The following is a 14409-nucleotide window of genomic DNA, read 5'->3' on the forward strand; positions in this document are numbered from 1 at the left end:
TTCATGTATTCTACAATTAATTTGGTATTTGGGATGTTTGTTTTGAGTATAAATACAAAAAAATAAAATATATACATATATATAGCAGACGCTTCGCTTCTTAGATTTTTGGAAAATGATGCTTCCGCGTCCCCGCTTCGTGCAACATTGGTTGAAAGTGCCACTACAGACTGTCTCTTGCTCATCCAACTGACTGCGCCTCCAAACAAGATAAATACATACCCACTTATAGATCTTCTCTGATCTAGATCTCCAGCCCAGTCTGCATCAAAAAATCAATGGATGTCCAAAACTCTATCCAATCCTGGTCTTCCTTACTAACACAGACCATAATCACTAGTGCCACACAAATACCTGAAAACCCGCTTCACTGTTGTACAATGCTCCTTCCATGGTTTTGACATAAACCTGCTCAATACTCCCATTGCATGTGCAATGTCTGGTCTAGTACAAACCATTGCATACATCGGGCTACCAACTGCACTTGCATATGGAACACGAGACATGTCCTCTTCCTCTTCCTGTGTCTTGGGAAACTGTTCAACAGATAACTTCACACCGACAGTAATAGGAACCTTCACTGGTTTACTATCTTACATATTAAACCTCTACAATATTGTATTTACATACTTCCTCTTATTTAACCAAAGCTTCCTTTTTGCCCGATCTCATTTAATTTCCATGTCCAAAATATAGTTTGCAACACCAAGATCTTTCATGTCGAATTTGGAGGACAATTAGGTCTTCAATTCCTGGATAATTTCTTTGTATTTCCAATCAACAACATATCATCCACATACAAAACCAAATAAATAACACGGTCACCAATTAATTTAAAATACACACAGTGATCTTCTTTGCTTTTGGTGAAGCCAAGTTCCCATATATATGTATCAAATTTCCGATACTACATCCTTGGTGACTGTTTTAACCCATATAGAGACTTTTTTAACTTGCATACCAGTTCTTTCTTACCCTTCACCGCAAAGCCTTCGATTGCTTCATGTAGATCTCTTCTTCCAGATCCCCATGAAGAAATCCTATATTCACATCCATCTATTCTACCTCAAAATCAAAAGTAGTAGCAACAGATAAAAGTAATCTAATAGAAGCTGCCTTGGTAACAGGATAAAAAATATCACCAAAATCAATTCCTGACACCTGGGAATAACCTTTTGCTACCAACAGAGATTTGAATTTCTCCACCTTACCTTTTGCATTCATATTCTTCTTAAACACCCATTTGCTACTAATGGGTTTCCTTCTAGCTGGAAACTCCACTAGATCCCAAGCCTCATTTGTATGCAAAGATGCCATTTCATCAAACATGGCCACTTTCTAGAGTTTGCCATCCTCTAAATCTACAGCTTCCCTAATAGTTCTGGGATCATCATCAATACTAGATAAAGCAAAATTTGAACAGAAAGCAGCTGGACTATACCTTTTTGGTTGCCTTCTTTCTCAAACTGATCTTTTCACAGCTGCAGTTTGTGGCCCTTCATTTTTTGATTCCTCTTCTGCTATAGAGTTTGATTCCTCCTCCTTTAGCTCAAACTCTATCTTTTCAGCTTCCTTTGGTAGGACTTCATGTTTAATAACATCTTTCACCTCTCTAAATACCACATCGAGGTTGTACACAACCTTCATTTTTCTGGGTTCCAAATCTTATAACCTTTTAAACCATCCTTATACCCAATAAAGATGCACCTTTCAGATTTACTATCCAACTTGGTTCTTTTCTCCTTTGGAACATGTACATATACATCACATCCAAATACCGTCAAATGTGAAAGAGAGGGTTTCTTACCAATCCATACCTCTTGTGGAGTCTTATCCTCCAACGCTGATGAAGGTGATCTGTTGACCAAGTAACATGAGGTCTCCACCGCCTCTGCACAAAATTCCTATCGTAACTCGGCACCATTGAGCATGCTTCTTGCGTTTTCCATCAACGTCCTATTCATTCTTTTTGCAACTCCATTTTACTAAGGTGTGTATGGAGTAGTCTTTTGTCATGCTATACCACACTTCTTATAGAACTCTTCAAATTCCTTCTTGCAAAACTCTCCACCGTTATCTGTCCTCAACACCTTTATCTTCTTCTCTGTCTAGTTTTCCACCAGAGCCTTAAATTCTTTAAACCTGTCAAAGACTTCAGATTTATTCAGAAGGAAATATATCCATATATTCCTTGAGAAGTCATCTATAAATGTTACATAGTACACAGACTTACCCAGCGATGGATCCTGACACAAGTCCAAACACATCACTATGCACAAGCTCTAATATCTGTTTCGCCCTGTTAGCACCAGACGGGAAACTCACCTGATTTTGCTTCCCATACACACAATATTCACAGAAATCAAAAATCCAGAGAGAAATTAGACATACCTTCTACCATACCATTACCATGAAGTATTCAAAGGCCCTTCTCTCCAATATGTCCAAGCCTTTGATGCTGTAGCATAGTCTTTTCTCTAGAGACCACTAGATTTTTTGCTCCACTTTCAGCAATCACAGAACTGTTGCACCCATCAATAACAGTGCTACTCTGAAGCTTGTACAGAGTTCCAATTTGAACCCCCCGCATCAATACCAATGCTCCCTGAACCATCTTGCAGGTATCTTTCTCGAACACTATTTTTCCAACTCCATTTTACTGAGGTGTGTATGGAGTAGTCTTTTGTCATGCTATACCACACCTCTTATAAAACTCTTCCAATTCCTTCTTGCAAAACTCTCCACCGTTATCTGTCCTCAACACCTTTATCTTCTTCTCTGTCTAGTTTTCCACTAGAGCCTTAAATTCTTTAAACCTGTCAAAGATTTCAGATTTATTCAGAAGGAAATATATCCATATATTCCTTGAGAAGTCATCTATATATGTTACATAGTACACAGACTTACCCAGCGATGGATCCTAACACAAGTCCAAACACATCACTATGCACAAGCTCTAATATCCGTTTCGCCCTCTTAGCACCAGACGGGAAACTCACCTGATTTTGCTTCCCATATACACAATATTCACAGAAATCAAAAATCTAGAGAGAAATTAGACATACCTTTTATCATACCATTACCATGAATTATTCAAAGGCCCTTCTCTCCAATATGTCCAAGCCTTTGATGCTGTAGCATAGACTTTTCTCTAGAGACCACTAGATTTTCTGCTCCACTTTCAGCAATCACAGAACTGTTGCACCCATCAAAACAGTGCTACTTTGAAGCTTGTACAGAGTTCCAATTTGAACCCCCCACATCAATACCAGTGCTCCCTGAACCATCTTGCAGGTATCTTTCTCGAACACTATTTTTCCACCTGCATCATCCAGCTTGTTTTCAAAAATCAAATTTTTACCAACGCATGAATATGCAGAACAACCAGAAGTGTTCTAATCCCTCCACCTTGTAACTTCAACTTGACTTTTCCGTGACTGACGATTCTAGCCTTCTTATCATCCCCTAAGAAGAAATCACCACCATCATATTTATCATACTCGCAGAACCACTCCCTGTGGAGAGTGAAGTGAAAGGATGCACCTAATTCAATCAACCATGCCTCATGATCTACATGTGTACTTGAAGAAGAACCAAGTACACATCCCCACCTTCATCTGAGATGGTTTTCGCCTCTACAGAAGGAGCATCATTATAAACATTTCCTTTCTCAGGAGCTTTAGATCTACAGTCCTTTTTGAAGTACCCTTCCTTTCTTCATTTCCAGCACACCTTTATAGGTTTTCCTGAAGATTTAGATCTGCCAATCGAAGATTTATTTTTGTTTCTGTTCTGAGACCATCCTCGTACAGACAAGCCATCACCATTCTAGCCCTCTGTATTTTTTCGTCTCATCTCTTCTGACAACAAGGATGAGACTATTTCATCAAATTGTGAGGCAGTTGCATTGCTACCTATTGCAACAACCAGACTATCCCCCGAATCTGGTAGAGAACCCAACAAACTGATGCATTTATCTTCATCTGAAATTTTTATATCAACAGATAACAACTGGCTTACCATAGTATTAAAGGCGTCTAGATGCTTTGTCTCCAAGTCTCCATCCTTCATCCTCAGGTTATACAGCCATTTCCGTAGGAACAATTTATTCACCAGAGACTTACATTGGTAAAAAGAAATGTTCCACCAAGACTCCGAGACGGGGAGACGCGGGTGCGGGGAGACGTACAAGGGGGATGTGTGGGAGTACCCTCAAATTTTAGGGAACTTTAGGGGGGACGGGGGGACGTCGAGGTATATATATATATATATATATTTTCCTTTTTATTATATATATATATATATATAGAGAGAGAGAGAGAGAGAGAGAGAGAGAGAGAGAGAGAAATATTTCAAAATTCATATTCAATAATGAAAGCATAAATACAATGATACATACATAATTAAATTAAATATTGAAATATATTGATCCATACTCATCATCCTTACTAATACATACATGATTCATCCATAGACCACGAGATTCAATAATGAAATACTCCAATCCATATTCATTATTCATTATTCACCATTCTAGAATCTACATTGACTTAAAAATTAAATTCATCATTCTAGATTCTAAATTGATTTAAAATTAGAATTCATCATTCATCATTCTAGAATCTAATTAGTACTAACCACAATAGACTATAATAGATACTGAAATCTGAATACTGGAATAGTAAATTGATATAACTAAAACCCAAAAACAGTGGAGTGATGAGTCTAAAACTCACTCTAAAGTACAAAGAGGGCTTGGTGCTCTTGATTAAATACTAATTCCATACCCTTGTACATGACAAAATGCAATGGAAACATTGCAATCCATTGAATCCTGAATTCCTGAAGAACTGTTAAGTCTGCTGGATTTTGAATGACATCTAAAATTCTACTTTCTCCATATGAAATCCAATGAGGTCGGAACTACTCTCAAACATCCTGAGTCATTTCATGGTAATGTTAAAAATTTAAGTAAAAGGATGAAAATGAAAGATAAAGAAGAATGTCACTTTTATTAAGAATTTAACATTACCATGAATTGCATAGCATTAGTAGGGAAATATGGTCAAATGCTAGGTTTTCTTTGTCATAAATCATTGTTTACAAGCAAATTTAATGGGGGACGCATAGCCCATATTGAGGGGGGACACCTAGGCGTCCCCCTTTTGGGGAGTCGCGTCCCCCACACTGGGGAAACGTCCCCCCCCTACGTCTCCCCGCGTCTCCCCAAAAGGGGGACATGGGGAAACGTTTCCCCAGACGTCCCCCCGTCCCAGGTGCGTGGGGTGCGAGGGGTGCGCGCACCCAACCCTGGGGGACGCATCCCCGTGGAACATTGGTAAAAAGTCCCTAGCTTGTCCCACAAAGCCTTCGCCGAAACTTCCTCTGATACATTACACAATACTGAATCTGAAATACACAACCATATTGTGCTCTTTGCCTTCTGATCCAACTTCGCCCAGTCTTCAGTTGACATTGTCATTGGTTTAGTACCTAGATCTACCGCGATCCACTGATCTTTATCCACCAGCAGATCCTCCATCTTGGGTTTCCACAACTCAAAGCTCTGACCATTAAATTTGTCGGTCTCTATCTTTCCACTGCTTGCCATCTTCTTTCACGACAATAATCGATCTCGCAGACGTCCCATTGAACAGGGTATACCACAAGCCCGAGAAAAACCCTGTTAATCTAGGTTGTCAATGATGTCAATAGTTGATCGTCAATATGGCAGTGACCGGGATGGCAAATAATTCTTGAAGATGCCAAAGTATGACTATAGCTCTTGTTAAGATATCAAGACAAATGAAGTAACAATATTATACCTTGATGATCATAATGAAGGATTACCATATCACTGCACTTGATGAAGGTCTAGAAAATATACATGATGATGACACCACATGATGACGTGTTCTACCTCTAATATGGACCATGATGATGACTAATAATTGGAAGACTACCCTCTATGTCTGGACTATGATGACTTATCTTACATTGATACACTAGACTATGATGATGACCCTATGTTGAAGAAGTTAAGTAATAAGGCAATTGAGAACATGAAGAGGGAAAATCACATGAAGACAAGGACATGATCAACGGCATAATGATGGTGGCCCTACATTGAAGAAGAGAAGGATATGAATTGTGAAGACAATTAACAAAGGAATCATCCATGAAGAAGAAGCACAAATATGAGAGAATGTTGTTGTCCTATATTTCTGCACTCATAAAGACCAGTCACATTAAAAAGAAAAACGTTCACCTCCTTAAAAGAAGAATCTCACCATGAGACCTTCACCAGCTTGAAGAACATATTTTTGCCTTTATATTGGGCTATTACGTGGCCTAAAACTCCTAACAGTTTAGGAGAAATTGAATTTACAAGTTAAAAATTAAACTCTGCTCATTAAGCCGACCTCACTAACTTATACATCTCGGCTTGTGTCAAGAGACATGTTTGTTCAGAACCATGGGTAGAATAGCCTATTAATATAGGCTCAAACCTCCTCCAAATATACAGATTTTAAGCGAAGATATTTAGATACAGAACGAAGAACTATTCACATCTTGTGAACAATTAGAAGATAAGGGAATTAAGGAACATTGATAGCATGAAGAGGACAAGCTTTTGTTGGTACAATCTCCGCAGTTCCACAAGCTCAGGTTATGATGACATACCTCGGATTATTAAACTGTGTCTCGGTGGAGTTGTTGCAGTGACAATTAAGGAGTTGTGCTACTTCAGACCTGTGCAGGGTACTCAACAAACTTCGCTTGACTGTGCCTCTCTATTCTCGAACTTGTGATAAATTTCCTTCTGGAGCTCGGACTTCACCTTACCTTAGTCATTTGTGCAAACTTACAGTGACAGTCATATTTGTATTGGCTTGAATTGATAGCTCATATATGTGAGGATCTGTGCTACAATCACCAGTGGAGCCTTAGTGCTATATTTCAGATCTGGAATATTTCAAACTTAAGGAAAGAAGGATCAGATCTAAACTTGTGGAGGGGTTAGCCTTTGAAGGCTCGAACCTATAACAAAGAACTTGTGGCATCCTTGACAATCACAATAGCTTGGTGCAGCATGGTGCCAGAATATTATCGCTAAAGTTTTGGTGCAGTAGGACATTGGTGAAGTTGTGGGGCAGAAGTCTTGGTGCAGTGTTGAAGTCTTAGGGCAAGAACATTGGTGTAGAATTGATGAAGAAGTGTTTGGCAAAATAGATGGTGCAAATGCAATATGGTGTATAAATCAATGTTGTTAAAAGCGCGAGCGGGATTTAATCGGCGCCGGGAAAAAAGCGGAAAAAATCGTTAAAAGCGGGAAAAAAGCGTTTGGCACAAAAATATTCATTTTTTTTCATTTGTTTTCAATTTTTTTAATATCTAAACCATCTACAACATAAAATAAATACATTGACACATAAATATGATAAAAAAACTAATATATAAGATGTTTAATATCATTTCTAGCGCTAAAATCACACATAACATTGAATCATGTCCTGAATAGTAAGTCCTAAGTCCCAACTCAGCCTCAAAATATCAACAAAAAAATATGATAATGTATCTCATCATGTCATAATGTCATATACAATAAAATGAAAGTCTAATCCTATTGATTTCCTCTGCCCCTCTTGCGAGAAAATGGCACAACTTTCTGTTTCCCTCTAGATGTAGAAGCTGGTGCCTGTGCTGGTGGAAATGGCAGTGGAGTCTGACGTGCTCTAGAAGCTGAAGAACTAGTAGTAGCAGCTACAGGAGGCTGAGGTGGACGGAGACCACGTCCTCTACTGGTGGTAGTGGTAGCCCGGGTAGGCGGTGTCACCTCCTCCTCCTGCTCCTCCTCCTCCACCTGCTCCTCCTCCTGCTCCTGCTCCTGCTCCTGCTCCTCCTCCTCCCCCTCCTCCTCCCCCTCATCCTGCACTAACCAATCATCAGTGGGATCCATGAGAGGCCTCTCGGTCTCAACCCTCCATTCAGCAGTGGTGTCAATCCCATCCAATGAGATGGCTTCCGTATCAGGTGTCTTCTCTAGTTGTCTCACCCACAATCGAAGATTGTAGTAGACATAGACCATGTCATTAAGTCTATGGGACTCCAACCTGTACAAAGTTCATGAAATAATAATTAATAATTAATATTATAAAAAAAATATTGTTTAAAACTTTAATGAATTCAAAAATTTATTTGGAAATTTGCAATATTTTAAATGTTTAAGTGTTAACCTATTGCGCTTCTTGTTGTGTATTTTTTCAAATACACTCCAATTGCGCTCACATCCCGAGGAGCTGCATGTTTGGCTGAGGATGCGTACGGCAAGCTTTTGCAAAAGGGGTACTCTGACACCATACATCTTCCACCATGCGTCTACAACAAAATTACAAATAAAATTTTAAATAAACATAAGAAAAAAATGGAATTTGAAGAGACAATGAAATTTGAAACAAAGTTACAAAGTACAAACTAAAAAATACCTGGCATTTTAATCGTCCTATCAATGACAGCCATCTCAAAGCCAAATGTGCCACCTGACAACTTATATTGCTCAATTTGTCTAGAGATCTCCATACGTTCTTCTGGAGATCTCACCATCTTCTGGACACAGGTTAATAATCCTTCCACGACCTCAACATCAAAATTAAACCCACATGCATAAGAAAATGCAGGGTTCAGGAAAAGCCCAGCAGCATGAATGGGACGATGGAGTGTGTTGTTCCATCGCTCATCAATGACTTCCCATAGAAGGAGTTGTCTCTGAAACCCATCATCTCCCTTATCATCATAGTAGGACCGAATGGCTTCTTTGGCCCTGTCCATGGCTTCATACAAATAGCCCATTGCGGGCTTCTCACCATCAACCAACCGAAGAACCTTTACCAAAGGTTCTGTAACAGCGCACACCTCCTGCACTCCCGCCCAGAAGTCTTCCTGGTATGAAACTAGTCTGCAGACGGCCTCTCCTTCTGGTTTGCGGCTCATTGACGAAGCACGCCACTCCTCTGAAAGAAACATTCTCTTCAAATCCCACATAGAATTCAAGAGGGATTGAAGAGATATGAAACTCGTCGCAAACCGTGTAATGGCGGGGCGCACCAACTCTTTGTTGTTGGTGCATTTTCTCATCAAGCTAAGCACAGATGTGTGATTGTAAATAAATTTTGTGATGCTTTTTGATGAGTCAACAACCTCTTTGACAAAGGGAATTTTCCCTATGTCCTCTAACATCAAATCAATACAATGGGCAGCACAAAGTGTCCAAAATAAAGTAGGATGCCTGTCCATAAGCATTCTACCAGCAGCAACATAATTTGCAGCATTGTCCGTTATGACTTGGACAACATTTTCTGCACCCACCTCCAAAATAAACACATCCAGCAAATCACATAAAGTTCTTGCATCTTTGATTTGATGAGTTGCATCAATAGATTTGATAAACATAGTCCCCTTGGGACAACTAACCAAGAAGTTTATAAGGGTTCTCCCCTTTTGGTCAGTCCAACCATCTGACATAACAGTGCATCCTGTTTGTGCCCATGATGCCCTAAAATCCTCCAATCTTTGGGTGCAGTCACGCTTTTCATCTTGAAGAAGCCGGCCTCTGAAATCATGAAGAGAAGGGATTTTGTACCCCGGGCCAACACTGGCAATAACATCAACAGTAGGTTGGAAAAATGGATTATTCCTTATAATGCTGAAAGGAATATCACTCCAGAGGAGAAATTTTGTTATCAACTTGTCAGCTTGTTCTTTTTCAGTTCTTTTTAGCATTGAACCAATAGTTGGTTGTGAACCAGGTGTGGTTCGAGGAACAAAATATGATGATGCAGCTACCGGATTGACTGACGCTGCAGTAGAACCAGTGCCACTTGGCCCACTTCCTTCAGCTGACCTTTTTAGTTGCCTTTTGAGTTCTTCTTTGGCCTCTCTAGTGTGCTCTAATTCTCCCAATGCTCTCATGGCTTTTTGGATAATTTCAGCAGTTGTATTTAGACAGGGCCCCACATCATGTCCAGGGATTTGTGCAAGGTGGAACTTCAACCTGTACACCCCCCCGAATATTTCCTTTCCACACAACTTGCAATACAAGTTTTGTCTATCATTCGGAGTTTTAGGGTCACCATATTCCCAGAAAGGATCCAATTTCCTTGGCATGTTTGTTTTTGAATTTTGAATTTGCAAACCTATGGAAAAATAAGGATTAGGAAATAGGAATTTAGGATTACATAATACAAATTACAATTTAGCATTTACAAAATTACAAGTTAATTATTTCCAAAATCCCAATTTCTAAACCCAAGTTACCCAACCAAATGCCAAAAAACAATGAAAATTCAAAAAAAATAAACAATGTTTAAAAAAAATGAGAAAATAAAAATAAAAAATTGGTTCTCATAGTCATAACAAATTACCCATCCCAAATCAATGAAAAATTACAAAAAATTCTTGAAAAACAATGTAAAACAAAGTTTTAACTTTTTATAGAAGCAAAACAAAAAAAAATTAATCTACATACCTTTTTTATGGACAAATTGGTGATCTTGTCTTGGATTTCTCCTAAAACCACTTGGATTCGCTCCCAAATTCGACGAAAACCCTTCAGCTCCTCTCCCTCACCTCTTCTTCTCCTCCTCCGCGCGCAGACAGCATAATGAAATTAAAAAAATCGTTTTTTGCCTATTAAAAGCCCGCTGCCCCGACGGCCTGCGATTTTTAAGGAAAAAATCGCAATTTTTTCAAAAAAACGCGATTTTTTCCGAAAAAATCGGTATAAAAAAAAGGCGCGATTTTTTGGTATAAAAATCACGATTTAATCGGGAAAGGTAAAAAATCGCGATTTTCCGATAAAATCGCGATTTTAACAACACTGATCTCTGCAGAAAAGACCATGTTATGGCATCAAAGGCTTGGACATATTGGAGAGAAGGGCCTTCAAATACTTCATGGTAATGGTATTGTAGAAGGTATGTCTAATTGCTCTCTGGATTTTGATTTCTATGAAAATTGTGTATATGGGAAGCAGAATAAGGTGAGTTTTCCCTCTGGTGCTAATAGGGCGAAACGAATTTTAGAGCTTGTGCACAGTGATGTGTTTAGACCTGTGTCAGTTCCATCGCTGGGTAAGTCTGTGTACTATGTATCATTTATAGATTACTTCTCAAGGAATACATGGATATATTTCCTTAGGAAGAAATCTAAAGTCTTTAACAGGTTTAAAAAATTTAAGGCTATGGTTGAAATCTAGACAGAAAAGAAGATAAAGGTGTCCAGGACAGATAATGGTGGAGAGTTCTGCAAGAAGGAATTTGAAGAGTTTTGTAAGAAGTGTGGTATAGCACTATAGAAGACTACTCCATACACACCTCAGCAAAATGGAGTTGCAGAAAGAGTGAACAGGACGTTGATGGAAAAGGCAAGAAGCATGCTCAGCGGTGCCAAGTTAGGACAAGATTTTGGGCAAAGGCGGTGGACACTGCATGTTACCTGGTCAACAAATCACCTTCATCAACATTGGAGGATAAGACTCCACAAGAGGTATGGACTGGTAAGAAACCCTCTCTTTCAAATCTGCGGGTATTTTGATGTGATGCATATGTACATGTTCCAAAGGATAAAATAACCAAGTTGGATAGCAAATCTGAAAGGTGTGTCTTTATGGGGTATAAGGATGGTTTAAAAGTCTATAAGATTTGGAACCCAGAAAAAAAGAAGGTTGTGTACAGTTGTGAAGTGTTGTTTAGAGAGGTGAAATATGTTATTAAACATGAAGTCTTACCAAAGGAACCTAAGAAGATAGAGTTTGAGCTAAAGGAGAAGGAATCAAACTCTACAGCAGAAGAAGAATCAGAAGTTGAAGAGCCACAAACTCTAGCTGTGAGAAGATCAGTTTGAGAAAGAAGGCAACCAGAAAGGTATACTGCAGCTGTTTTCTGTTCAAATTTTTCTTTATCTATTACTGATGATGATCCCATAACTGTTCGGGAAGTTGTAGATTCAGAGGATGGAAAACTCTAGAAAGAGACCATGTTTGATGAAATGGCATCTTTGCAGAAAAATGAGGCTTTGGATCTGGTGGAGTTTCTAGCTAGAAGGAAACCCATTGGCAGCAAGTGAGTGTTTAAGAAGAAGATGAATGCAAAAAGCAAGGTGGAGAAATACAAAGCTCGGTTGGTAGCAAAAGGTTATTCCCAGGTGTCGAGAATTGATTTTGGTGATATTTTTTCTCCTGGTGCCAAGGTAGCTTCTATTATATTACTTTTATCTGTTGCTGCTACTTTTGATTTTGAGGTAAAAGAGATGGATATAAAGACAACATTTCTTCACGACAATCTAGAAGAAGAGATCTACATGAAGAAACCTGAAAGCTTTGCGGTGAAGGGTAAGAAAGAAGTGGTATGTAGGTTAAAAAAGTCTCTGTATGGGTTAAAACAGTCACCAAGGATGTGGTATCAGAAATTTGATACATATATACGAAGACTTGGCTTCACCTGAAGCAAAGCAGATCATTGTGTGTATTTTAAATTAATTGGTGACCGTGTTATTTATTTGGTCTTGTATGTGGATGATATGTTGCTAATTGAAAATAACAAAGAAATTATCTAGGAATTGAAAACCCAATTGTCCTCCAAATTTTGTTGAAAATAATACTGAGAGGGGGGGTGAATCAGTATTATCAAGCAATTTACCAAATCTTCCTTATTTGATCTTTTGAATTATTCTTGCATATCAGTACCATAAAACAATGAGCATGAATAAAGAAAATAGACAGTCACACCAAAGAACACAAGATGTAAGGTGGAAACCCAATGCGGGAGAAAACCACCTGCTGCAATATGTCTCTATCTTCTTTCAAGAAATTCTTTTTACAATGATTTTGTACTGGTGCAGTCCTTTACCAGCACGCAGGCTGCAACCTGCAGAGAGCTACAACTCTCTCTTGTTTTCAAGTTTCTCCTGGAAGGGAGCTACAACCCCCTACTTCTTTTCATGAAGAATCAAATGATCAACAAGTATATAACAGACACAGTCCACTACAGATATCAGATCAGTAATTACAGAAATAACCCAGAACACCTTATGAACAGAAATATACAGTCAACAGATCATCTTAAGACAGGGACGCATATTTTCTTTCTGTGACCTGCGACTGGACGCAGTCTACCTTCCACTGTTCTGCGTGCCGACGCACTGTTTCTCTATGCTTTGCTGCGACCGGCGCACTCAGAAACACTATCGCGCCGCGTCTTTTGCTTCAGAGACGCACCCAATAACACAGTCGCGCCGCGTCCTTTGCCTCAGAGACGCACCCAATAACACAGTCGCGCCGCGTCCTTTGCCTCAGAGACGCACCTGAGCCTTTACTGTACTGCGTCCCGGCGCACTTTCCCTTCACTGAACCTGCGTCCCTTCAGATATAAAAGATATGAGGACTTCAGAACCAACCCAAACACTCAGATCCACAGATCTGATCATGCGCCATAGAGATCACAGTCCATTAGAAGATTCGCCTTCATAGATCTGGACTAGATCTCACCGAAAGATATTCAACCAAGATGATGCCTAATCCAAATGAACTCCTTTGCTTTATATAGGCAAGCTTCTCCCCAAAACATGGAACAAAACCACGAGCCGACACCATAGAAACACAAAACCGTCGGCTAGATACCACACAAGAAACCCCCACGTGCTTTTCTCTGCCTTGAAATGTGTGCACTGGGCGGACGCACCTCCTGAACGGCTGGCCTGCGTCCCTGGACGCGGGTTCTGTATGGTATACCTGCGGGGACGCACTTTCTGAACATATTTCCTGCGTCCTTCTTGATTTATCACTTGAATGGGTTTGCCATCAAGGACAACACCTGAATCATAATGCCAACAATCTCCCCCTTTGGACTTGATGGCAACCACATAATCTTCAGCTTCATTCTCCCCCTTTGACATCAAGGGCAAAGGGTATGCTCCCCCTATGCTCATGCATCTCCAGATTTGTAACCAGAAATCCATCATGAAGGAGATAGAGACATATTGCAGCTATTTCCAAGATCTCCTTCTCCATAATGCCAACAATGCATTATGTGCTCCCCCTGAGCCTATACCACCAATAGGAAGATGATCAACAGTAAGATGATGCATCAACAACCCCCAGCTTTTGCCTGAGGTATTCAAAAGTGTCCCTGGGCAACGGTTTGGTGAAAATATCAGCAACTTGTTCCTTAGAAGGAACATACTCCAACTTGACCTTCTGTTCAAGTACTTGTTCCCGGAGAAAATGGTACTTGATTGGTATGTGCTTGGTTTTTGAATGCATAACCGGATTCTTTGAGATGCTGATTGCACTTGTGTTGTCACATAAGATAGGGATTGGAGGAGTACAAGTGATTTGATAATCCTGCAAATTCT

The 14409-nt window shown here is 39.6% G+C and overlaps 2 protein-coding genes across 7 annotated transcripts in view; one reads left to right on the forward strand and one right to left on the reverse strand.

The window, feature by feature from the left end:
- RUS3 (root UVB sensitive protein (Protein of unknown function, DUF647)) overlaps positions 1-14409 on the forward strand; it is a 337640-nt gene that overhangs the window by 254388 nt on the left and 68843 nt on the right. The window lies entirely within an intron of this gene.
- Positions 7936-9243, reverse strand: LOC149239793 (uncharacterized). Its single transcript, XM_089373535.1, has 2 exons — positions 8238-9243; positions 7936-8114 (listed from the first exon to the last, which is right to left on the reverse strand). The coding sequence occupies exon 1, from the start codon at positions 9235-9237 to the stop codon at positions 8476-8478; it is 762 nt and encodes a 253-aa protein (XP_089229661.1). The 5' UTR covers positions 9238-9243; the 3' UTR covers positions 7936-8114; positions 8238-8475.

This window comes from Pinus tabuliformis, chromosome 8, assembly GCF_031772625.1.
Source record: "Pinus tabuliformis cultivar Carrire ecotype Pingquan chromosome 8, CPIR1, whole genome shotgun sequence".
Lineage (NCBI taxonomy): Eukaryota > Viridiplantae > Streptophyta > Pinopsida > Pinales > Pinaceae > Pinus > Pinus tabuliformis.

Bases quoted from the DNA above. Each gene is read 5' to 3' on its own strand.
- LOC149239793 (XM_089373535.1), bottom strand. From the start codon at position 9,237: ATGTTAGAGGACATAGGGAAAATTCCCTTTGTCAAAGAGGTTGTTGAC.